Genomic DNA, 23,807 nt, shown 5'->3' on the forward strand with positions numbered 1-23,807 from the left:
GTAGCTAGCCAATAAGAGTTAGTTTTCATTACCTGGGTATATATGCACTTAAAAATGACATTGGGAAAATCCCAGATTTGGAGTGGAAATTCATTGTGGATAACTTTGGATTGACATTATTCACCGTTAAGCACAAAAGGAAAAAACGGTTTGAATGTTCTTCCAGAACTGATGATTGGAATTGTTAGTATAAAACAATCTGTACCCTGACCTAGAACCGATATGAAATTCTCAGAGGTAGAGCTCCCCTCTAACAGCAAAAGCTGTTTGGCACTGACTCACTCTATTGTTTCCGCTAAGCAGCACAAGTCACTCCGCTCACACTCAGTTCTCTTTCTATGGCTCAGTTCTCATTTGCACACTTGAAATTTCTGTTAGCTTCATTTCTATTTTCTTCATTCAGCTTGAGTGCCAGTTCAGCTCAAGAAATAAGTAAGGAATACTTCAAGGTAAACATCCAACTGACCCAAGCTTAGATCCATCACAATGGGCTCTTTGTCCAGGGAGTTTAGTCATTAGCATCATTCCCAAGCAAACTTCCAATACATCTCCTAGAAGCCCATTCCACAAGTATCTTTTCAGCAGTCCAAACACAGAAATGTATGGTTAAACACATATATGTTTTGGCTTCTCCAGTCTCAGAGGAAACAGAAGCGGCTCCCCCCAGAATACTGAGCCAAAAAACTCACCTTGTCAATGAAGGAGGCAAACTGGTTGTTGAGTGATTTGATCTGCTCCCTTTCTTGAGACTTCACTTTTTGGATCTCAGGGTCAATTTCCACATTGAGGGGTTGCAGAAGGCTCTGGTTGATGGTGACTTCCTGTATGCCACCAGGAGGGCAGACAGGCCCAAAACCACCCCCATATCCACCACCCCCAAATCCACCACCTCCAAAACCGCCTCCACTGCCAAAACCGCCACTGCCAAAACCACCACCACCAAAACCACCACCGCCATAACCACCACTGCCAAAGCTACCACCATAGCCACTACCAAAGCCACCACCAAAACCACTACGACCACCTCCTCTAGCCACACTGATGGAGATGCTCTTGCTGCCACCAAGGTTAACAAGACTCCTGCTTCCAAAACCACCACCAGCTCCTCCACTCCCGCAGAATCCTCCTGAAAATCTCCCGCCACCTCCTCCGCTGCGGCGCACAGAGCTGCTAGAGGATCTATGGTGGAAGTTGACCAGCCCTGCAGAGCCAGAGCTGAAGCCTCTTCCACCACTCCGGCACACAGACCTGGAGCTACACTGCCGGCTCATGTTGGCTTTGAGAGCAGTAGGAGCAAAGAAGAAAGGAAAGGAGCCAAGCACTCCTCTGTCCTGAGCCCTGAGACTTCCCCTTATATACAGGGAGGAAATTGGGCTTGGTCCTCCAGAGTCATCGGAGATGCAGTACCTCTAAAGGGTTTGGTTGCCTGCAGCCATACAAGATTTCTTACGAGCCCCAACAGCACGATAAACACTACACACCTACCTCCCAGAATGGGCTCTCAAAATTGCTGTGCAGGCAAGATTGGCTCATGTGGTAATCCTTTTATCAGACAAGATCTCTATTAAAGCATTTGTGGCTTTGGAAAATAGGACCCCACATCTGCTACCTGCTGTCTCTTAGAAGGATTTCATAATTACTGTCATAAAGATATGTGAGTTTCTATTTTTGCCTTGTCCTTGTAAGCTACTAAGCATGCTCTCACTGGGAGCAACAGGTGCAATACTCCATGTCTGCATCTCTGAAGGAGCTCTCTGACCCAACTGAGACCTGCCCGTCTCCTCCACCCCCAGCACCAAACCTCACCAAGTTAGTCTCCTGATGGAGACTAAGGGCTTTAACAAGTAAAAAATTAAATTTTTCTAATGCCAGCTTTTATAAATGTGCTGCATGGATTGACTGGAGGAAAAGGAGCTGTCATCAAACAGGATGGATAAGTAAATGTTCTGGCGGGACCAGGAAGGAAGGACATGTTCTCTTCTAAGTTTCCCAGTTATTCCTTTCCTCCCAAGACAGATCAGGGCAGGAACCAGACAACAGAGACACCAACAACAGAAATCAGGCATCAATGAGTGGCATGCAAAGGCCAATGGAAAAGCAAGTGGAGCAGTGAGACGAGTAGATATGTGATGCATTTGGTAAAGCAAAGGAGTTGCCAGTTGCCCAAGCCTCACACTGGATAGTAAGAAAGATGAGGGTAGATTTAAAGGGAGGACAATACTGGGAGTTTTGAAAACTTGATCTGAGAAACTTGCATCATTTCTAGAGGTGATTATAATACTGATGATGGGGATGAAGATGATGATGATGATGATGATGATGATATCAAGTCCAGCCATGTACTACATACTCTTCTGCATATTTTATACATAGTAACTCAATTTTTACAACAGCTTTGTTTTTAAAATGAGAAACTGCTGCATGGAGTTTGAAAAGCCTGCCAAAGTCTACACAGGTAACAAACAGCATGGTCATTGGGATTTGAGCTGAGGACAGCCGGCTACATACAGTGTGCAAGACCTGACCCAACACCTTGTAGACAGCAAAGCAAGGTCAAGTCTCCCTGTTCACTTCAGGTAAAGCCAGTTAGCATGGGAAGCTGCCTCTCCTGTGCAGGGCTTGAAGACAGAAGGCCTGGCAAGCACAAATACTTGCAAAGTGTGTTTTGATTCACTCTGAAAAAGAGATTGGAGGTGCAGAATGCAGGGAGAAGCTGATTCCATGTGAGAGGACCCAGCATGCTTTGCAATGGTTTAGGAAACCCCAGGGCCTTCCTTGAGAGCATCGTTTGATCAATATTAATGGATAGTAGTGACATTGAGATCTGGAAAGACCAGAATCCTACACAGACTTTCATTCTAAGACTTCTTAGAAGCCTGGCATTCTTTTTTTTGGGGGGGGGAGGGATTTTCTCCGGTACCGGGAACCGAACTCACGACCTTGCACTTGCCAGGAAGGCGCTTTTGCCGCTGAGCTAAATCCCCAGCCCCTTAGAAGCCTGGCATTCTCCCCGACACTTGCATATAAGTATAGAATGGAAAAGTCTGTGGGCAGAAGGCTACTTTAACTTCAGCTGGCTGTAAGCAGTTCTGTGAGCAGCAAGTCATAGACTTACATGGAAAATGTCCACTCTGGAATGCAAAATCTGCAGGATAAGGAAGTTTATGAAGGCCATTTGGGCCGGTTGCCTTTTGTCTCTGAGCCAAGACACTATCTTTACTCTCTGCATCCCTTCCTCACTATCAAGCCTTCTCCCTCCTCTCTTTCCATGGCATTTGCCATATACCTTCCTCTAGAAGTGATCCTCACCTCATTATTACTCCCCTCCCCCATCTCCACGGCACTGTTGTCTGGGACTCCATATTAGCACTAATGTCCTTAAGCTGCTAAACTAATCATCTCTTTAGGGAATGAGTAATCCAGGTCTTGGGAACAATGGGGAGTGGGATGGTCTTGGCATAATAATAACTGTTGCCTAATCATCTTGGGACAGGCGATCAAAATTCTTTTAGTTCAGCATACTCCCCATGAGGCATATCATTCCATACAATCGATTCCTTCTAGCATTTTGGAGGAGTGTGCATATATGCATGCATGCATATGAGTGTGCATGTTTGTGCCAAACAAAATCAGATCCTTGCAGTGATCTGTGCTTCCAAACTATAAAACTGACAGAGAAAAAAAGAGGCAATAGTCAAGCAATTGATGCACAATTTACAGTGCTGCAAACATGTTCTAAGAGGTACCATGAAAAGGCAGAAAATCAGGAACTAGAAGGAACAAGAAGGCATAAAAATCACCATCAGCTTACATTTGCGTAGATCACCTCCATCAAGCACATACACAAACAATGTTCCTACAAGAGCCCTGAGAATTAGGTCATCGAGCTACTTCCAAAGGATTATACAAACTGAGGCTCAGAGAGATTTACTCTACTCTCAGCTAGGAAAAGACACATCTGGGACTAGATCCTTGGTTTTCTGGTAATCTTCCTCCTACACTGGAAAAGAGATTCCAAGACAAGTCACTGGGACTGGTTCCTATAAATGAGTGCAGAACATAGCGGAATATTAACATCTGTGGGTGCTCAAAGTCCACAGCATCTAACTTACCCAACCGAGGATTAAGAACATGAGCCCAGGGAGGTAAGCAAAATTTGTCCAGCCCATATTATTGATTCCTGGGAATCCTCTAATGACTGAATCAAATTCCTTTTCACTGCTTACTTTTTGAGGCAGCCCAGAAGGTGCGGTGCTATTGACTAACCAAGTTCATCATTTCTTTTAAATCATTAAGATTGTAGTAGGTACATGGGAATATTAAAAATCACACATGGAGCAAAGTTGTGATCCTCCCTACTGCCTTATGTATATACTCTGCATTAACCAAATAAAGATAAAATGAGACAGCAAAGAGGCACTAATATCTGCAAGGCACCAACTACATGGTAGGAGCTACATCTCACTTAAATGTCACAAAATAGCCTCAAGATGGTAGCTACTAGGCCCAGAAAAGACTGCTTGGGTTCATAGATGTTAAAATGTGTGTCCAAGGTCACCCAGCTGGTAATTGACATGCCAAATTGTCCAACTCCAGAATAATGGCTGTTGTCCTTGGGTTGCCTTCCTTCACTGCCTGCACCAGCTACACCTTTCCCTGCTCACCCGTTGCCCAGCCTCATGATGTGACCCTTCCTCCCCAATTCTTTCCCTAGATGGTTCAACCCTTTTCTTTTTCTCTCAATTTTCCCAGCTCACTTCTGCTTCTTTCTTCTCTGTGAGACCTTTGGTTGCCCTGGCAGCTCTCTTCAAACCCCTTCCCACTGTCATGCTCCAGGACCCAAATATCTCAAGCCCTGAGCTTTTCACCCTGAGTCTGTTTTCAGGCCCCTTGAATGCAAATGTATTTCTTCCTCCTGCTCCATGGGGCTAGGGCCAAGCCCAGTTCTCCTCTCCTCCAGGAAGTTCTCCTTGATTAATACTACATAGCTGCTCTCTGGGTTAATCTTCCTGAGATCAATTGCTACCAGATCCAACTGAAACTGATGCATGCCTTAGCCCATTGGCATGTGTGTCTGTTTGTGTATTTGGTGACCATCCATCCCCAATCGATCTGTAAGCCTTTTGGAAGCAAGACTGCATCTTCTGGCTCCCTGCACTTAAGGGGTACCCCAGGCAGAACTAGACCATATAGCACCAAAACACCTGTGTGGAACTCACAGCCCAGCAGTGATGGCTGGGGTTGCCACAGGCAGGCTGTAGGGCATGGGCAGGGGCAGGTATGGTGATGTTTTGAGAGCTTCTTAAAGGAGGAGCCTGGAAAAGGATTCAAGAAAAGCATGCAGTGACAAGCCACCCAGCCCTGCGGGACTCCACCAGAGACGTGGGAGAGGGAATTTCAGGAGAGTGGGGAAAGTCAAAGTCTGGGAGGAGTACAGGGGAGTCCTAGACAATGGGGAGGCAGGATGAGATGTTGAAAGCAAGAAGCAGCAGAGGAGGGGCGAAGGTTTTTTATGCGGGAGGGAGAGGTGCAAAGAGAGGGGCAGGCTTGACAAGGACAAACAGCAGGGAGAGAAGCCCCAGAGCCACTCAGGATAGTGTGAGAGCAGAGCCCAGGGCAGGCAAGAGGAAGCTAAAGATACACAGTAGGAGAGAGGCAGCAGACCTTGTCATACTCCCTGCCGTGGAGTCAACCCATCCTGTCTTCTCTCCTGGCTGCATCTTTCTAGCTGTGTGACCCTAGGCAGGTCACCAACCTGTTTGGAGCCTAAATTTTCTCCTTTGCAAATGGGGACTATATGTGCTTTCCAAGGAGACTGCAAAGTATACACGATAAAGAGAAGAAGAAGGATTCTCTCTTGTCTTGCATTTAGAAGGACCCAAAAAGTGATCTAACAGTCAAAACTCTTTGGAACAGCCCCATTTCATGGGAAACACTGGAAAGACTAGGAAAGGAAGTTTAAGCTCTTAAAATGAGATCACTTGTGAGAGAAAGCCTTAGAGGGCCCATAAAGCTGTCACAGGGAAGCCAGGGACCCAACACTTACTAGTGGTGGTGGGTGCACCTGATGCTGAAGAAAGCTAAGGCCAGATGCCAGGAGCACCCCGCTCACTTTGAGGAGAGCCTGCTTTGCAGGGAGGACACTGGCCTCATGCTTAACACACTAGACCGGGGGTGGGAGCCCTTCCTGGTTTAGGATTGGGCCATTTGGAACCAACTGTCCATACTGGAGAACTTCCCAACACATCAAGTTCCCAGCCTCACCCTCTAACAGGGTGTTGATCAACCTGAAGATGTTCTATTTCCTGGATTGGCTGGGAAGCTGATAAAACCGGGGAAGCAGGTCCAACAAAATCATGGGAGTTACAATGTGTTTGAAGAGAGACGATTGGAGAGTCTGGCTCACTAATTTGAAGATATCACCCAGGCCAAAGTGTGATGAGGATGAGGTGACCATCTCAAGGCTTTTCCTTAGATCAAGGACTTTCTTAGCCCAGAAGTGAACATCTGATCCAAGGTCAAAAGGAGTTAGAATTTTATTTAGCCAGTTGTTGCTTCTCGTGTCAACCATGTCCTGAGATAAAAATCTGAGTCTGAGAAGCTGGTGGAATTAAATTTAGACTTCCAGAGCACCCCACCCTGCCAAAACCTTCCAGAGGGAGGAGCAGCTGCCAAACTTCCCCTGAGATCTCACACCCACAGTGTCTGATGAATGGATCAGGTGGCTCTGCTGTCCCTCTGAGTATCTTCCTGGTGGGAAACATTGATCAGGGTGAGGATGGAGTGCTCTATGCTTCCCTGAAGGAACGCAGAGCCCCCATGTGTGGCCTTCCCCGCGCTCTCAAAGAGACAGTGAGAATCACAAGAGATAATGAATGTGCAGCACTTTGTATGAGTTGTGAAGTTGCTTGTTATCGTCACTGGGGTGACCTGAAGGTGAGTAGCATTCACTCCTGATGGCACCTGTCACTATCCATACCAGAAACCTCCACCAGCGTCTTATGGTGCTAACACCCCCATTGCCCAAGTGCCTAGAGGAACTTCCTTCTCCTGAGAACATCAATCACCAACTGCTCTTCTAGACACTGAAGACTTCCTTGCTTAACTCCTCTTTCTTTGGACTTTTATTTCACATGCATCTGCCCTGTGATATTTCTGCTCCAGTAGTCCTAGGCACAGGTTGGCTCCATCTGTCCCCTAGTCCTCTCTGATGGAGACGGTTAAGTCTTCTAAAGAGAAAGATCAGGGTCATATTTTCTGGGACAATCCTGATTCCTTCCCAGGAGAGGAACAGGAAAGATGACCTCTGGTTGGCCTTGCTCTTGTGCTTTTTCCCAAGAGTCAACCTATATTCCTCCCTATCATACACAGGCACGTGATTAATCCAGGCCCTGTAATAGGTCTGATGATGCCAGAACTTTGGATTCATTTTATGATCCAAGCTAGGCCCTAAGGCCTCTCCATGACTTTCTCCTTCCCTGGCATTTGACCTTATTCTTTCTATTAAACATGGAGTGTGCAATTCTTTTTTCTCAGGCTCTGCTATACGAACTCTTAGAGCCACAAAGATGTAAAATGCTCCATACACATGTCCCCACCCATCCTCCTTCCCTCAACCTCCTTCCACGTGGCTAGCCAACCTCTGCTTGAAACTTGGTAACTCCCCAGGTGCCCCTTCCTATCTCAGGACCATAGGAAGGTGCTTCTTGCATGCAACTAAATCTGCTGTAGTCTCTACCTATCCATCTGGGTCATTAGCTGAGACCAAATCCCCCTTTCCTAAGGAACTTTTTTAGATCTTTGCACTTAGCTCTCGTCTTTCTCCTGAGACTTTTCTTCAGGTCCTCCAACCATTCTTCATGTAGCCAGCCTTCTGGCTCCCCATCACCGCTGTCCTGATTGCTCTCCTCTGAGTAGACTTCTCTTACTACTGCCCTTGGCACTCACAGCCCCGGAGTGGCCTGCTGACAGAAGGCCCTACACAAGCCCTCCTCCTGGCTCTCCTCCTCCTGGTTCCCACGGCCTTACCCAGCAGCCACCACACCCTAGTGACTGGTGTGTTGTCACTGCCAGCTGAACACTTTCAATCATTTTTATGGTCACTGCTGTCTATCCAGGTCTTCCTGCCTAGTCTTTGTGCCCTTGGGTTTCATCTCTTTGTCCCGTCTTTGTCCTTTTGAGAACACACTCTACCCATCTTTTCCTTGCCCAGCCTGCCTCCAACAGACCTGCTATTACAACAGGAGAGATGCAGAGAAACTTGTCAGAGAGAACTTTGGGTGTGCCTGAGAACATAACATATTATCAGTATGGGCAGCAATCATATTTGAGTAAATCCCATGTGCAAATTCCAACCGTATTCCTTCAGGAAGTGAGAAAGCAAATCACAGCCTTCATGTGACTCCTTTCAGGGATTCAAAAACACTTCACAGGGTAAGGCGATGGTTTACCTCATTCCCTTTTTAAATCTCTGCATCTTCACCTCCCTCAAGGCATCAATTAAAGAAAACCCCCCTTGACCCCCACGCAATTAATGAGCCTCCCAGCTGTTTCTCCTGTCTTGCTTCTCCCTTTCACTCACACATATTCACCCTCTCTCTGAGTCTCTGAGCAAACCAGTCACATGACATCCAATGCCTGTCCCCATTGTTTCCAGTCCCGTTCCTCTTGCCTGTCCTCCATATGAGATTTTTTTTTTTTTTTTTTTTTGGTACTGGGAATCAAACTCATGACCTCAGGCTTGCCTGGCAAGCACTTATGCCTCTGAGCTATATCCCCAGCCCCTACAGTCTTCCAGAAGGCTGTTGAGACCAAACTTCCCTCCCACAGCACTGGTACCTGCGGAAGGTCTCACTACTCCTGTTCTGGTGGATCTGTCTGCATCCTCAGGTCCTGGCTTCCACCCTCAAGCTAGGTGAAGCACAGAGGCACACACTCCAGTTTCTCCTCCCTCTGAAGCTTCCTGTCCCTCATACTACATCGTTTGAGTTGTGAGCACCTGAACATTCAGAAACATGTTCATGCAACCTCAAATTCCCAGTGCCTATGCCACAGCTGACCACTTGACAGGAAGTTAATAAATGCCACTGAACAATGTATAAGTGACTCTTGAACAATAGGCCACTTTAAGGATTAGTAAAAATGATATCTGCAAGGATCTTCAAGATAGTGTGGTGGTTGCACAATAAAAATAATAAAAGTAATAAATCTCAACTTCCCAAGTATAAGCAATTTCAAAGACCTGAAAAAAATTAAAGAATTAACTCATCTGACCAAATGGTATTTTGAGATTACAGAACATTTTATTTTAAAGAGAACAGAAATGCCAAGCCCAGAGGGTAAAACTTTTGACCAAGAAATGATGAAGTCATAAGCCCTCCCCAAGGGGCCCATACGGGACCCATCAAATGCCCTGATAGAATCACGGACACGGTGGCTGTGTAGACTTGCCAAGTACATGAAGTAGACTCCAGATCTGAGAAGCAAACCACACTCCCTCTGTCAGTTCCCCCTCCTACACCTCCAACACATTTCAAGCATTTTATATATGACTCTGAATTAGGAGTTACAGTCTCACAAAGTACTCAGAGCCACAGAGAACAGAAGGCAGAGGAACTTACAAGGTCTTAGAAAAAACCACCAACTGCCTTGCAAAAAATGGGGAGATTTCAGATGGACCTAAGCCCAAAACCCAAGACAGATGCTCACACTCCTGGGCCCGGGGCCTGGAGCAGAGCTGGGGTGCAGGTACCAAGCCCGTGGAGCAGTTCTCAGCACAGCCCTAATGGAGAAGGCTCTGGAAAGGGACAGGTTTCCAAAGAATGGAGCTGGCTGGAGGGGCAGGACAGAAGCAGAATTTGACTGTCTATCACCCCTCCACCCACTGCTAAGGACAATCCTCCCTTTGGACAAGGATATACTCCTCTTTTAGACAAGATGTGCTCACCTGGCTGCTGAATACTCCCACCTGGTACTGGGGATAACATTTCTGGGGACAGGATCAGGACAGGTGTGACCTATGGGCATATGATGTAGGCAGCAAATCTACACCTGCCACCAACATGCAAGTGTGAGGCTACAGACCATGAAGCAGGAATTGGCCCTGGTACAAAGGTACCTCACCGAGCTAGTTTCTGGGAAATCAGCCACTTGTCCAAAGGGATTATTCCCTGGTCCCCAAGGGATGGACTGTTGCTCATGGAGAGGCCCAGGTGTGGGCAAAGCACCTGGGAGGAAGACCTTTGGTGTAGTTGACATCAACTCTGGATTCTCTGTGGTGAAGCTGCTTCATAGGCTCTTTCCCTCCACCTCTTAACTAGGCTGTGAAGTTTCCCCAGGGACAGGAGCAGAGGCAGCCTAGGGGAGGCCCGATAAGGAGATGTCTGACTGTGACATCAGATTCAGTGCCCTCCAAAGAGAGAGGGCTAACTGGGTTTAGCCACCCTGCTTCCCCACCTAGAACTGAATTTATGGACAAAATTTCTGAGATCCCTCAGGTAGAGCTAAGTGAGAGTCAGGGAGAGTGTGGAGGGGTTGGGGGGCCTTAACAGAAGTCCCGCGCCTTCTCGGAGTGCGGAACTCTGACACCGCCTCAGCTCGGCCTCTACTCCACGAACCGCCTGCGGGAGGAGTTGGTGGAGGTCTGGATGATCTGCACACGCGAGGAGCCGCCACCGCCGCTGCTCCTGCCGCCACGGTACTTGCTGCTGCTCCTGCTGCTGGCTCCGTAGCTCCCGCCGCCGCTGCCGCTCGCGTAGCCACCGCCACTGCCCCTATGGGAACCTTGGCCTCCAGAACTGCCCCCGCCGCTGCTATAGCTGCCGCCTCCATAACCTCCGGAGCCACCTCCACCGCCGCCGCTGCCACTCATGGTCACCTGGCTGCTCTGCACCGCTGTGGGGTAGAGGACAGAGCAGAGGATCAGAAGGACCCTGCAGGGGGACCCAGCTGTACCCACCCTGACATCGGCAGCCTCCTACATCTTTGACCCTTGGTGGACCAACATGCAAACAGATACACTGGTAGTCAAAAATCCTTCCACTTAAAAAGCGCTCCTCGGCCTTTCAATAACACATTCTTTGTTTACTGAGTACCTATCCTGAAGACGTCCACAGGCTGCTGATTAAGTATCGTCAAAATTAAGATAAGCAGACCTGATATCATAACCATTTATTTCAACCAATTCTTCCACTCTGCAGCACTCTTTGCTTACTTTTGAGTTCTTTGAACGGGATTGGAAGCTAAAATGCCACATGCCAGTTACTGCCCACCACCTGGCAACCTTCCCCAGCCCTGCCCTCTGCCCAGCATCAGCCACTTCTGTCCTTCAACCCTGCTACTTACAGATGCTTACTTGATTCTGCAGCTCTCCCGACATCCTGCAAAAGCAAAACATACACATCAGCCAGACCCAGGGGGTCTGAAGACATCAGCAGAGGACGCCAGGAGCAGAGATGTCTGTGTGAAGAGATAGCTGTCCCCAAGACTCCGGGGAAATGTGTGTGCATAGCAGAGGCTAGGGGCCAGTGGGACTAGCAGGACCTTCAGCCTTTCAGAAGCCTTTCGGCATGGGAGTCGCCACCTGGCTGCAGTGGCTTGGGTAGGGGCGTGGACACATGGGGCTGGGAGTCTGGGTTATGATCCCAATGACTTCCACCCTAGCAACTCACACAGCCTGTGCTTCTAAAGTGAGTGTTTCTCTCCACCCTAGATTACCAGTCTTCCCAGAAGAATAGAGAAGATCGTCTTCTCTCCAAACAGTCCCACCACTCCATGGCTGCATCCTCAGCTTTGGCTGGGAACACACTCACCTGCTGCCACACTCACCTGAGCTCCTCACACTCCAGCAGCTTGCGGTAGGTGGCGATCTCCACATCCAGGGACAGCTTGGCCCCCAGCATTGCCTGGTAGTCACGCAGCAGCCGGGCCAAGTTCTCCTTGGAGTGCTGCAGGGCCTCGTCCATGTCCTGTAGCTTCTGTTTTGCATCCTGGAGGGCCCGGTCTCCTCTCTCCTCAGCATCCGAAATGGCCGAGTGTGCCTGTTCAATCTACATCAGAGAGAGTTGGAGAACCACTAAGTAGGTGTTGAGTTTGGGGAGCATGATCTGGCAGGGCACAGCGGGAGGCAGGGCCCACTCTTGTCAGCCCACTCTGAGCACCCATCCCACCTGCTTCTTGACACTGGCAATCTCTGCCTGCATCCTCTGGATGTTGCGATTGAGCTCAGAAATCTCCATCTTAGTATTTTTCAGGTCGTCTCCATGTCTTCCTGCTGAGATCTGGAGTTCCTGGTACTAAGGGTCAAAGGCACATCATGGTCAGCACCTGCTGCTCACTGTGAGCTCCCCCAGAAAGGGATGGGTCCATGCTGTTCTCCCCTGGGAAGTTCCAGAATAAGCCCACCTATAACTGTGGTACCACACGTGCACCCGTACCAAACTTCTCACCTGAGCGGCAAACACACACACATGCATGCACACACACACACACACACACACACACCTGTGTACCAACTCTCCTTTATTCCTACCATTCTCTGAGCAGGCTCATATCTCAGCCAGCAAACCTTGCTTCTTGATGCTTTTTTTAACCTCATTTTTTGTACAGCTAAACTTTCACACTGGTCCTTATCCACACTGGAACCCCTCACTTTTTCCACTCTACCATTTTATTTCCTACCCTTCTCCAGGATGATTTTCCCTATGAGGGAGAACCACCTGTCCTCAGATGCCCTCAGCGTGTTCCATGTTTGTTCACATTTGCTCGCTCCCTCTCCCTCTCTCTCCCTATTTTCCCTCACTCCCTCTTTTCCTTCTCTCCCTCTTTCTCTTATTTCTATCTCTATCCCACAGGGCATGATGGAGGGAGAGTTGATTCAAGAGAACCAGTTTTCTGATGTTTTCACTACTGACTACATGCCTTCCCAGTTCAATACCAAAATCCGTTCCATCCAAGAATATCTATCTGTGGAACAGTGGGACAGACAGAGATCAGCCAGGATTGGAACTGGCCTTAAATAATTTGCAGAGCATATCATCCAGTGCCAGCTGTTCAGGATTTGGTAACTTGGCTGTCATGTTTATCCCTTCACCTATAGTCTTCATCATCCGAAAAGGCCCGGGTCAATTTATGGTTAAAAAAAGTAACCAAAGATATTCCCAAGGACTTAACTATGTATATGTTTCTCTAATATGGGAGCATGTAGAGTCTCATAATAGGATATGATATAAAATAATAGGATATAAACCATAATAGGATATAAACCATGAGAGTCTCATAATAGGATATGTTGTACTGGAATGTAGAATATTTACTATCATAGTAAGGTATTCATAAGTGGTAAGTAAAACAGAAGGGTGAAAAGTACAAAGTTATATTTTAATGGATACTATAATGAAACAACTAAAAGCACTGTAGTGATTAAGAATAAGGGTTTGTAAACAGCACACCCAAGTTTAATTAGGCTCTGGTGCCATTTGCTTGCTACGAAGTTTAGGGAATCTCACACTGTATTATTTGTAAAATAGTGATAATGAAATCCTTACCTGTAGGGATTGTTTTAGGGATTAAATGAGAAGATATATTAAGCATGTGTATAGTGCCTGGAACCTGTGAGTTCTCCATAAATGTTAGCTGCAAATAACTGGCAGAACTAGGGTGATGAGTTATTGGTAACCTTTAGCCATAATTTCTAAAGTTTCTATAACATGGTGTACTTTAGGAATAAAGGGAAGATGATACCAATCCTTGGAAATATCTATTTATTTGGGGGTGCAAATCTGGGGGCCTTGCTCACCTTGGTCTGGTACAGCGTCTCAGCCTCATTCTTGCTCCTCTGTATGATCAGCTCATACTCAGCCTGCACTGCTTGAATGATGCTGTCCAGGTCCAGGGTGCGGTTATTATCCATGGATAGGATGACATTAGTGTCACTGATGTGGGTCTGCATCTGGGACAGCTCCTATGATACATGGAATTGTGTTGATTCCTTTCACTCCCACCCTAGAGTCTTCAGTTTCCATGGAGAAGCCACAAGCCTGGGCCAGCAGGAGTCTTGGGAGAAAGTCTTTAAATTGTGGGTGAATGGGAGAGTCCTAACTACCTTAGGTAAAGGTAATGGGGCCCAGGCTTAGCCTCCAGGAAGAAGGAAACAACTCCCCATCATGCCTCTCCCAGACCCTCCATCCTGGCCTTATTTTCACCTGGCTGCCAGGAGCTGAGGCCCTCAACATGTATACTAACCCCCTCAAAACCATGAGAGTTTTGAAGCAACAGAAGGGACTCCAGCTAGGGAGCCACTCATTTGACTAGCTGGGTGACCTAGCAAGTAATTTAATCTTACACTGTCTCTGCTTTCTCTTCTGTAGAATGGAGATGCCCATCTCATAAGGAGAGCTCCTAACACAGCATATATCCAATCAGACACAGGCAACAGGAGGATCAGGATGAAAGAGCATACCGTACCCCTGCTGTCTGTCTTCACTCCCTCTAAGATCCACATTGTCATCTTCTGCAGAATTCTCTAATGACCCCATCAGCTCCCCACCATGGTGCATGTGCATGAAGGTTTCTGGTTGGTTTTTCTGCTATATGTCCCAGTGTTAACATCGTTTTCCAGACGGATTGGACACCATGAAGCAGAGAAAACTTCATCTCCACTCCCCTCACCCAGGAGCTCTGAAAATTGGGGGTTGGGAGGATGGCTGACTCCAGACTCACAGAGCTGGGGACCTGGGGAGATGAGTTTCTAGGGGGGAGTGTTAGGTTCCAGACCTCCCTCTTTCAATCCATACCCCTTGTGAGAAAAGAAAGGAGTCCTTCATAAGAGCTGAACTCACCATTTCAAATAAATATTTTAGAAAATTGACCTCCTCAAACAATGTGTCTGCTTTGGATTCCAGATCCGTTTTGTTCATATAAGCAGCATCCACATCCTAAAGAAGAAACAAAGATGTTTGACACTGTCACTCAGGAATCTCTGGCATGCAAGCTTGCTGGGTGGCCCAGGCAAATGACAAAATCTCCCTGAATTTTTTTCCTGGCCTATAAATGCCAACATTCAACCTCAGTCAAATCAGAAACCTGCAAACCCTGACAATCCTGGCCAAAAGGAGAAGGAGGCATGACACAAACCACCATTCCTCTGGCAGCTACACATACAGCACCCGATACTTCCCCAGTCCCAAGGACACACAGAACTGACACTCAAAAGCTGTCAGCTAATTTACTGTCACTTTAAGAAGCCTGGAGAGATGTGAACAGGACGATTCTACAGAATCCTAGCAACATCCATTTCAGATTTCCTTGCCCTTCAGCATAAGAGCCCTAACTTTGGACTGCGCGCATCAAGATGGCCCTAGAAGTCATTCTGTCCATGTCACCAAACATCCCACTGGAGTATCTCACTCTACCCGATCTCTTGGGTCCACCGCCGCCCTTGGGACTTCCCTTTCCTTTACCTTCTTCAGAACCACAAATTCATTCTCAGTGTTGGTCCTCTTGTTGATTTCTTCCTCATACCTGGGGGAAGGCAAGGAGCACAGAGAGCTGCAGGGCTGACCTTGGCTCCCTGAGGCATCTGTTCACCACAGAAAGCTCAGGCTTCCCCAAATCTCTGCTGTCCTGGACTCCGAGACCCTGGCTCACAATGCTCATTGGCCGCTGCCAGGGCCTGGTGCTCACCCTGCTGAGCTCTGAAGCCAAATCTCAGTTCCCCAAACCAGCAGAGGGGCAGTAACCCAGCTAAGAAACCTGGAGCCACACAGAAAGCTCCCAAAATGCCCATTTTTATTCTGATGTTTTACCTTTATAAATATGTCAAACTCCATCATTTTTCTCTCCATTAAAAACATAAAGTAACCACCACTTTTACTGAATTGTTTAAGAAAAATTTGCCCCTACAATTCTGCCCCCCAGCACTTCCAGTATGAGTTTGACTTTCCCCTGCTGGCTCACACTCCCTTGGGTCTCCCTGGCACTATACAAGTGTATCAGGGAGGAAGACAGAGAGAGAAACCATTGAGTCATCTGCACAATTGCTCAAGAACAGCTGATGTTGTTTGACAATTCGTGCAACCCCTAACATTATTATTAATAACAGCTGGCATTTATTGACTGCTTGGCATGTGTGGGTACTGTACAAAGAACTTGCTAAGCATAATTTCATCTTAACAGGTCCTTCTCAAAGTGTGGTCCCCAATCCACGAGCATCAGCACCTTTCGGTAACATGTTAAAAATGAGAATGCTCTGGCCCCGTCCCAGACCTACTAAAGCAGAAACTCTAGGGGTGGAGCTCAGTGATCTGATTTCAGCAAGCTGATGCACGCCACAGTTTGAGAACCATAGACTTATCTGTCACAATAATCCATCAAGGAAGTTACTACCCTCATTTTAATGTGAGAACCAAAGAACTTAGCAGCTAATGGCAGAGTGGCAGAGCCTTTTTGGTTCTAACATCCACAAAAGCAATCCTGCCCCTCCCCCCTCAGTACAACTGACAGTTCCATCCTACCAGGCTGCCCTGTGTACAGTGGTGTCTCCTGTACCGTGCAGTGCACAGCCCACACAACTGCACCTCACTATCCCAGTCCCACCTCTCACACATGAACACTGCAGCAGAATGCCTTGCCCGTTGTGAATCAGTTCCCTCCTGTGTTGTTTCCCAACCCCTTTATCCTACGGGTGCCTCACTTGTTCTTGTAGTCCTCCACAACATCCTCCATGCTCTTGATCTCTGAGGCTTTGCGCATCCGCTCAGCATTAAGAACATCCACCTTCCTCTGCAGCTCACTGATGTAGCTCTCAAAGAAGGTTTCCAGGTTGTTGGTCCGTACTGAGGTGTCCACCTGCTGCAGCAGCTCCCATTTAGTTTGCAGCACCTGGTTCTGCTGCTCCAGGAATCGCACCTAAGAGCAAGGACCCCGGCCCACCCCCAGGCTGTGGGTCAGAGCAACTCCTCCACAGGAAGGGTGATCAGCAGCCCCATTGCAAGCCAGACCCCAAAAGAATCAGGGTGAACCTTCTAGGGATCAGAAAGCTTCTCCTTGCCTGGGACCAAGAAAACAGAAAGCAATGTGGTTTCTGATGGTGACCAATGGCTCCGGGTCAACTTGCCTAAAATGAACAGTGAGCTCACCCTGGTTTTGAAGCTACATCACCTCCAATGAGTGCCATGTTTCATTCAGCTACGAACATTTACATCACAGAGTTGTCACCTCTGTACTCAATCCATCCATGCTAACCTAAGGAAATGGTGTTTCCAAAAGTGGGAAACAGCAAAAAACCAAGGCTCCTTTCTCTTTGTGGTTGATTAAAGATGGGAGGAAATAAGGAGACAACTGGCTTGGGATATTAGAATTGATTCCTAAGAAAGCTTCCCTGGGAGCCCCCCATAGCCACCACCACCTCTTCTGACTGCCAGTAAGTTTCAGGAAAGTAACCTATATAGGAATTTTTTTAAATGGTCTCATTTTTTAAATTGTGCAATATACTCAAGTGACCCTTTGGGTGGTCAGCAGGTGTTTGGGAAATACTCAAGTTGCTCTTTCCTTAATAGCCCAGGAAATGGGGAGCGGGCAACTCCCTAAATTTTCATGCCCTCTTCCCTCAAAACTCCATAAAAGGTGAGATACAAGGGCCAGAAAGGTGGCTGGCTGTGTAGACCAAGTGCATGGCCTTGGTACTTTACATAATAACGACCAGCTTTTATCTTCCCTGTACCAGTTTCTCACAAATGGAGAAATGCAGCCTCCCACCCGGTGCTGAAAGAGATGGTGCTTCTGCCTCTGTGCTTTGCTCAGGGACTTGTGTGTGTCGGTACATGCACTCACACCCACACATTCACACATTCACACCCCCTCATACATACACATCCCTCCAAAGTCAAGCTCCCTCCTCCAGAAGCTGTGCAAAGGAACAAACCCACTGCTTTGTGCCACCAGAGCAGAACCCTGCAGGCATGCCTTTTACTGAGACACCAGGGAGGGTACCCAGAACCCCAGCTGCTGTGCCTACCCGTCCAGTGGTCAGTCCTTGGTAACCCCCTTTGGATCATGATTCTAAGCTGGACAGTGTTCACTATTTCCCATGCCTCATTTTTGCTGGCTTTAGCAAAGCAAGAGGTTAGGCAATCAGCACCTCTCACAAAGCTTATCAACACAGCCCGAAACACCCCTGGGAGGAGTTTCTGCCCCTGCCTATTTTTACTGTGTGGTGACACACCCAGAAAAAGCAATTCAATGCTCAGTCAAAGGCCTGCGCTTAGTGGCAATGGCACTGTGGGGACCAAAGAAAGAATCTTATAGCAGCATCTGTGCAGTGGAAGCCACATCATATAGGGTCTTGTAGGAGCCTGGCTTTTATTCCAAATGACACAAGAAGCCAGTGGAGAATTTAAATGGAGGAACTATGGGTCTGCTGCACTGCTAAGAAAAGGCTATACAGGGCAAAGGGGAAATACAGGAAGACCAGTCCTGGGACCAGGGTCAGAATCCCTGTAACTGAAGCCTTCTTACTTCCAGACCAGAGCCCACCTGGCTGAGGAATCTCTGCCCTTGGTTATCACAGATCTTGTCCTTACAGAGGGTCAGGAAGCTGAAGTCTTTTGCACCTTGCCCTCTGCCTACAGCCCCATGCCATAAAACCAGACAGATGCTCTGTTAATGGCAGGAACCATAATCCAATGAGAATCTCAAATCAGTAACACAAGCCTGTGGTCATTTCACTGGTTTCTCCCTGCTCCTCCCTGCCTCAGCCTTGACCACTTGGTATATCTCCTCCTTTAAAGTCACCTTCACCTTCTTTCTTGTTCTGATCAAACCCTCTCAGTATGTGCCTGTGTCTGTAGTGTGATATTTAGCCACATTTCCAATCCAGAGTCACCAGAGGTAGCCAGAAGCACTATGCTTTGCTGAACTACTTTTTGGCTGCCTCTAGGCCTCAACACTCTACCCCTCCTCCTCTTGGTCACATACTCTGTCCAGTCCCCAGTGTTTGCCCTGATAGCAGGCAATGGCCACTATGCCTCCACCTCTGAGAGAAAGGCAGGTCTAGAGGAAGATCTTTACCATGGCTGTTCTGCTAGCCTCTGCCTGGATGTTTGGCCCTGAACCAAATCTACTCTGAGGTTTAGCCAGGGAACTAGTGAGAAGAGCTTCCGTGGCTGCATCTGCCCCTGTTGTGGCCCTGGATGAGCTACGGGGAACTGAGAATGCTGCATTGTGTACTACTGACTTTCACTCTCAGCAAAAGCCCAGTCACCTAGGCCTTGTATGGCTTTCCCAGACTACTTTCCTGCCTACCTCCAGAGCTTCCTCTCTACTTCTCCCCTCATCCTCCTATTATGCCATTTTCCTCAGGAATCTTAACCATCTGAAATTCCCAAAAGATATTACACTTTCATGTCTCCTGGTCCTTCCATCGGGAAATGCCTTCTTCTCTTTGAAGCTGTTTGACTCCTCTTCTACCTTCAAGACTCAGGTCAGACCAGGGCCTCAGAAACGCTCTCCCAGAATCCAGCAGGTAGAGCTTACGATGCTTTCCTTTGAACTTCATTGGCCCAGAGAGTCTTATCCCTATTAATACATTTCTCATACATTTCTGTGTTAATTCTCTTGCCTTTAAATGTGGGACTGCTTGTATCCTGTCACCCCTGTGGTACCTAGCACAATCACTGGCACATGATAGATGCTTAGTAAATATTTATGGGCTGAATAGGTAGATAGATGGGTAGCTGAATTTATGAATATGTATATGGATGGATGAGTGTATGAGTGTGGATAATGGGGGTAGGTTGTGTGTGTATGCATAAATAGGTGCATGCAGCTGTGTTGATAGAAAGATGGATGGCTACATATGGATGGTAGATGGATGGATAGATGAATGAATGGATTGTATGAGTGGGTGGATGACAGATAAGTGAATGGATTGTGTGGACAAGTGGATGGATGGATGGATGTGTTCAGATGAATGGACAGATGGATGGAAGGAGGGAGGAATGAATGATGGATGGATGGATGGATGGATGGATAGATGGATGTGTGCTGATGGATGGGTATATGGATGGGTAGGTGAGTGTGTGTGTGTGTGTGTGTGTGTGTGTGTGTGTGTGTGTGTAAAGAGAGGCACAGAGGAAGGAAAGGCTGTATAGCTGAATGAACAGATGGGTAGGTGTGTGGCTGAGTAGATGGTTGGACAGATTCATGGGTATATGAAAAGTGAATACTGATGAATGAGAATTAGCTTACTACACTGTACATCTGTTGAGTATTTTCACACCATTTATCTGCTTTCCTGCCAAAAGGGAATAGAAAGAAAATTGCCCCAAGGAGCCTAAATATCCTCCTAAGATCCAAGGGCATACATGCCTGTAGGTGATTGTCATCGTCAAACTGAAACAGCACAGTAGGGTGAAAGATTTTGTGACCAAAGACCCTGTCTGCCCCTATGGTACTCACCTTATCAATGAAGGCAGCAAACTTGTTGTTGAGAACCATAAGCTGTTCCCGTTCCCGGGTCTTGATCCTCTGAATTTCAGGGTCCACTTCCAAGTGAAGTGGCTCTAGGAGGCTCTCATTAATGGTCACCTCATGGATGCCACCCGGAGCATATGAAGGACCAAAGCCCGAAGACCCAAGATTGATAGCCCCAAATCCTGCAGCCCCCAAACCACCTCCTCCATGGTGACTACCTCCAAATCTCCCACCCCCAAAACTACTACTGCCAAAACCATAACCCCCAAACCTTCTGCCTGCTCCAAATCCTCCTGCTGCTCCCCTACCCTGGTGGAAACCACTGGCACTTCTCCCCACCAGGCCCAAGGAGATACTTTTACTGCCACCGAGGTTGAAAAGACTCCTAGAGCTAAACCCTCTTCCGTGGCCCCCATATCCACCAGAACCAGGCCTCCCCCAGCCCTGACTCACAGACCCCACAGCCCGACTCCCATCACCAAAGCCTGAGGAAGACCTGTAGGCATAGGCCCGCCTGCTTCTTGAGCTGAATGCAGATTGAGAACTAAAGTGGCGGCTCATGGTTGCTGGAGCAACCAGAGGCACAGCAAGAACAAGAGCACAGCTGGAAGAAGGCAGAGATCAGGGAGGGAAGGAGCTTTTACTCCTTTGGGAGAAACCTGGCTCAGTCCCTATATATACACACATCAGCTGGGCTGGGCCCCTTCAGAGTCCTGGGAGGGGAGTATTAGTGTTTAGTTGCCAGCCAGTAACATCTGCTTAAACCCTCACACCTGTGTGTTGCAGAAATTACATCGCAGACAAACTTCCCTGACTTGATCATTTATCATTTATCTCATGCCATAGAGAGATCAGAATGTAATAATCTCTCAGGATCTAGTTCCTATACAGTTTCTCCCCAAATCACTAATTGATGTCTTCCTAAGCAACTCCACCATTTAGTGATTTGTTTGGGGTGTGCCTTGGAGATCTGGTGCAAAGCTAGAAGAGTCTACTTTCTGTTTTGTCACTTCTAATCTGTTATAGATAATATTTTTGTAAAATAAAACGAACTACCCTTTAAAGAGGATTTAAGGACCAAAGGCATATAAAACATGTCCTAATTTTTCTTTTATTTTTAGATTCAGCAACCATAAAATTGTTCTATTATTAAAAACAACAATAAGATCCTAAGTGGTTGCTCTTCAATTCTGTACTTAATAGGAACCAATAATAAAGCATCCATGGACCAGCATAGCATATACCCACATGCTGGGAACCACCAGCCCAGACAACAGGCCTCAGGTAGAGCCAACAGACATGTGTGTTTGGAATCAAATAGCTGATGCCTTTTGACTAGAATGTAATAACAATCTTTAAATTTGAAAGGGGAAAGAAAACGTGAAACTCCAGCCTCAGAATAAATGGCTAAGTGCAGGTTTGCCCACTTGAATACGACAGAACTGGAAAACACTTAGATAAAATGTTAAATGAAGGGGTCAGAATACACAACAGGGCATGGGTTGTGAGCTCACAAAAATTAAGAGTGCAGATAAAGTAGGCTTAAAAGTACAGATTGTCAGAGGCTTAAAATTACACATCATCAGAAGCTTTTTCCAAAATTTAAAATGTCCCTTTCCCCTTGCCTTTATGCAATAAATAAATACTTTTTACCAAGGCTGGGGCAGAAATGCCAATTGGGGTGAGAAAGAGTGAGGGGTAGGAATAAGAAGGCAGCAGAGCAACAGGGAGGAGAAGCAGCCTACAGCTGGGAGAGGCTCTGAGGGCAATTTCAATTTCCACACCTCCTTATCACCCTCCTCTGTCCTCTGCTGGCTGTGCTCAATAACTGTTTAATGGGTCATCTCCAGGAGATACTGTGGGCTAGAAGAGAGAGTGAGTGTGGAATGTGCAGGCAGAAGAGCTGGTTTCAGCTCCCAACCCTGCTCCTTCCTGGCTGTGCAATCTCAGGCAAGCTCCTACTGTACGGCCTCAGCTATTAAGGGAATTGTAGTGTCTATTTCTCAAAAAGTCAATGCCATGAAATGCAAAACTAATAGGATGTGTGCAATACATTCAGCAAGTGTAAATCTAGCTCCTCATAGATCCGGGTAGGTAGGAACTATCTGACCCTGCCTGAGATTCCCAGTGCTTAGACTGTGACAGTCCTGAGCAAGTCAGGAGAGTTGGTCATCCTACTCCTGGGCACCTCTGGTCAACACATCCCTACTCCTAGCCCTAACACCTTTGAGGATGTTTGGTAAAAGAATGAAGCCAAGGCACAGTGATAAGGAGAAAACCAGTGAAGCCAGAGGAAGGAAGGGGCAAGGAGGCTCAGGAATGGAATGGGTTAGTGTGAAAAACTGCCTGCAAGTGAGGATTCTGAACCAGGGACAGAATAGGCAGAGAGAACAAAGCAGGGAGAAGAGGCAGAGACCAGGATGGAAGTTGGGTTGTTATGGAGAAGAGGCATAGGTCCCAGGCAGGAAGCAAGAGTGGTCTGGTAAAAAGATCCTTGGGTTGGGCATTTTAAAGCCTGGCTTTGAATGCTGGATCTTTCCCTTCATGTCCCCACAGCTTGGGCATTTAATTCTTTTACCATTTAACTTCAGCTTCCTGACCTGTAAAACAAAGATAATAATACCAGCTCTACAAGTGACTCCAATGAGCAGCTGAACTCCAAATGGATGAGCACCTTGTTCACTCCAAGGAGCCATCCGAGTAGGGAGCCTTCCTTGAAGACAAAGGATTCTAGGCCATGTGAGCCCTCCTCCCTGTATGCTCCACTGCTTCCCAGGAGCCCTCATTTCCAACCCCAGTCATGAAGAATAAGCGTAATTAGCCCCTTTGCCTCCATCTCTACTGTCAGCTAAAACAGTAGACTCTCCTTGATTTGGGGACAACAAGTCATGGGTCAAGAGGCCCTTTTCACTCTCACAAATGCCTATCAAATGCTAAACAGAGTGAGACAACAGCAGAGACCCACTTCATTCAAAGTGAAGAGCAGCACACTGACATCTTGGAAAAACAAGAGCTTGGGCCCCCACCTTAAGCAGGCCTAGAGTTGAAGCCAAGCTCCACCACTTACTAGTTTTTTTGTTGGTTTTTTTTTTTTTTTTTTTGAAGAATAAAAGAAGGATAACATAATAATAGGGGTGGCTTACCAAATTACAGACAAAGTGGTAGGAAATTATCAATGGTTATTGTTTTACATATTGTTATCTACAAGATAGTTTCTCAGGAAAACAAATAGACAAATAATAGTGAGTTACAGACAAAAGAGGTAGGAGATTATCAATAGTTGTTGTACTATACTTTGGTATCTTCAAAGTGGCTTCTAAAGAAAATAAACAGAGCTA

At 47.1% G+C, this 23,807-nt stretch overlaps 2 protein-coding genes across 2 annotated transcripts in view; both read right to left on the bottom strand.

Annotated features, from left to right (window-relative positions):
- Positions 1-1,345, bottom strand: part of Krt1 (keratin 1, type II) — a gene marked incomplete at its 3' end in the record, with an annotated part of 4,090 nt that extends 2,745 nt beyond the window's left edge. The window contains 1 exon segment of the mRNA XM_013521011.1: positions 690-1,345. Coding sequence (XP_013376465.1) covers positions 690-1,271 — 582 coding nt within the window.
- A 7,935-nt stretch (positions 1,346-9,280) lies between these two features.
- Krt77 (keratin 77, type II) lies at positions 9,281-21,132 on the bottom strand. Its single transcript, XM_005397125.2, has 9 exons — positions 20,455-21,132; positions 16,691-16,905; positions 15,459-15,519; positions 14,838-14,933; positions 13,796-13,960; positions 12,168-12,293; positions 11,827-12,047; positions 11,344-11,378; positions 9,281-10,893 (listed from the first exon to the last, which is right to left on the bottom strand). Exons 1-9 carry the CDS (start codon positions 21,028-21,030, stop codon positions 10,604-10,606), a joined length of 1,785 nt encoding a protein of 594 aa, XP_005397182.1. The 5' UTR covers positions 21,031-21,132; the 3' UTR covers positions 9,281-10,603.
- Between the last annotated feature and the right edge of the window lie 2,675 nt (positions 21,133-23,807).

This window comes from Chinchilla lanigera, unplaced genomic scaffold (genome assembly GCF_000276665.1).
Source record: "Chinchilla lanigera isolate Chin_1 unplaced genomic scaffold, ChiLan1.0 scaffold00057, whole genome shotgun sequence".
NCBI classification, from domain to species: Eukaryota; Metazoa; Chordata; class Mammalia; order Rodentia; family Chinchillidae; genus Chinchilla; species Chinchilla lanigera.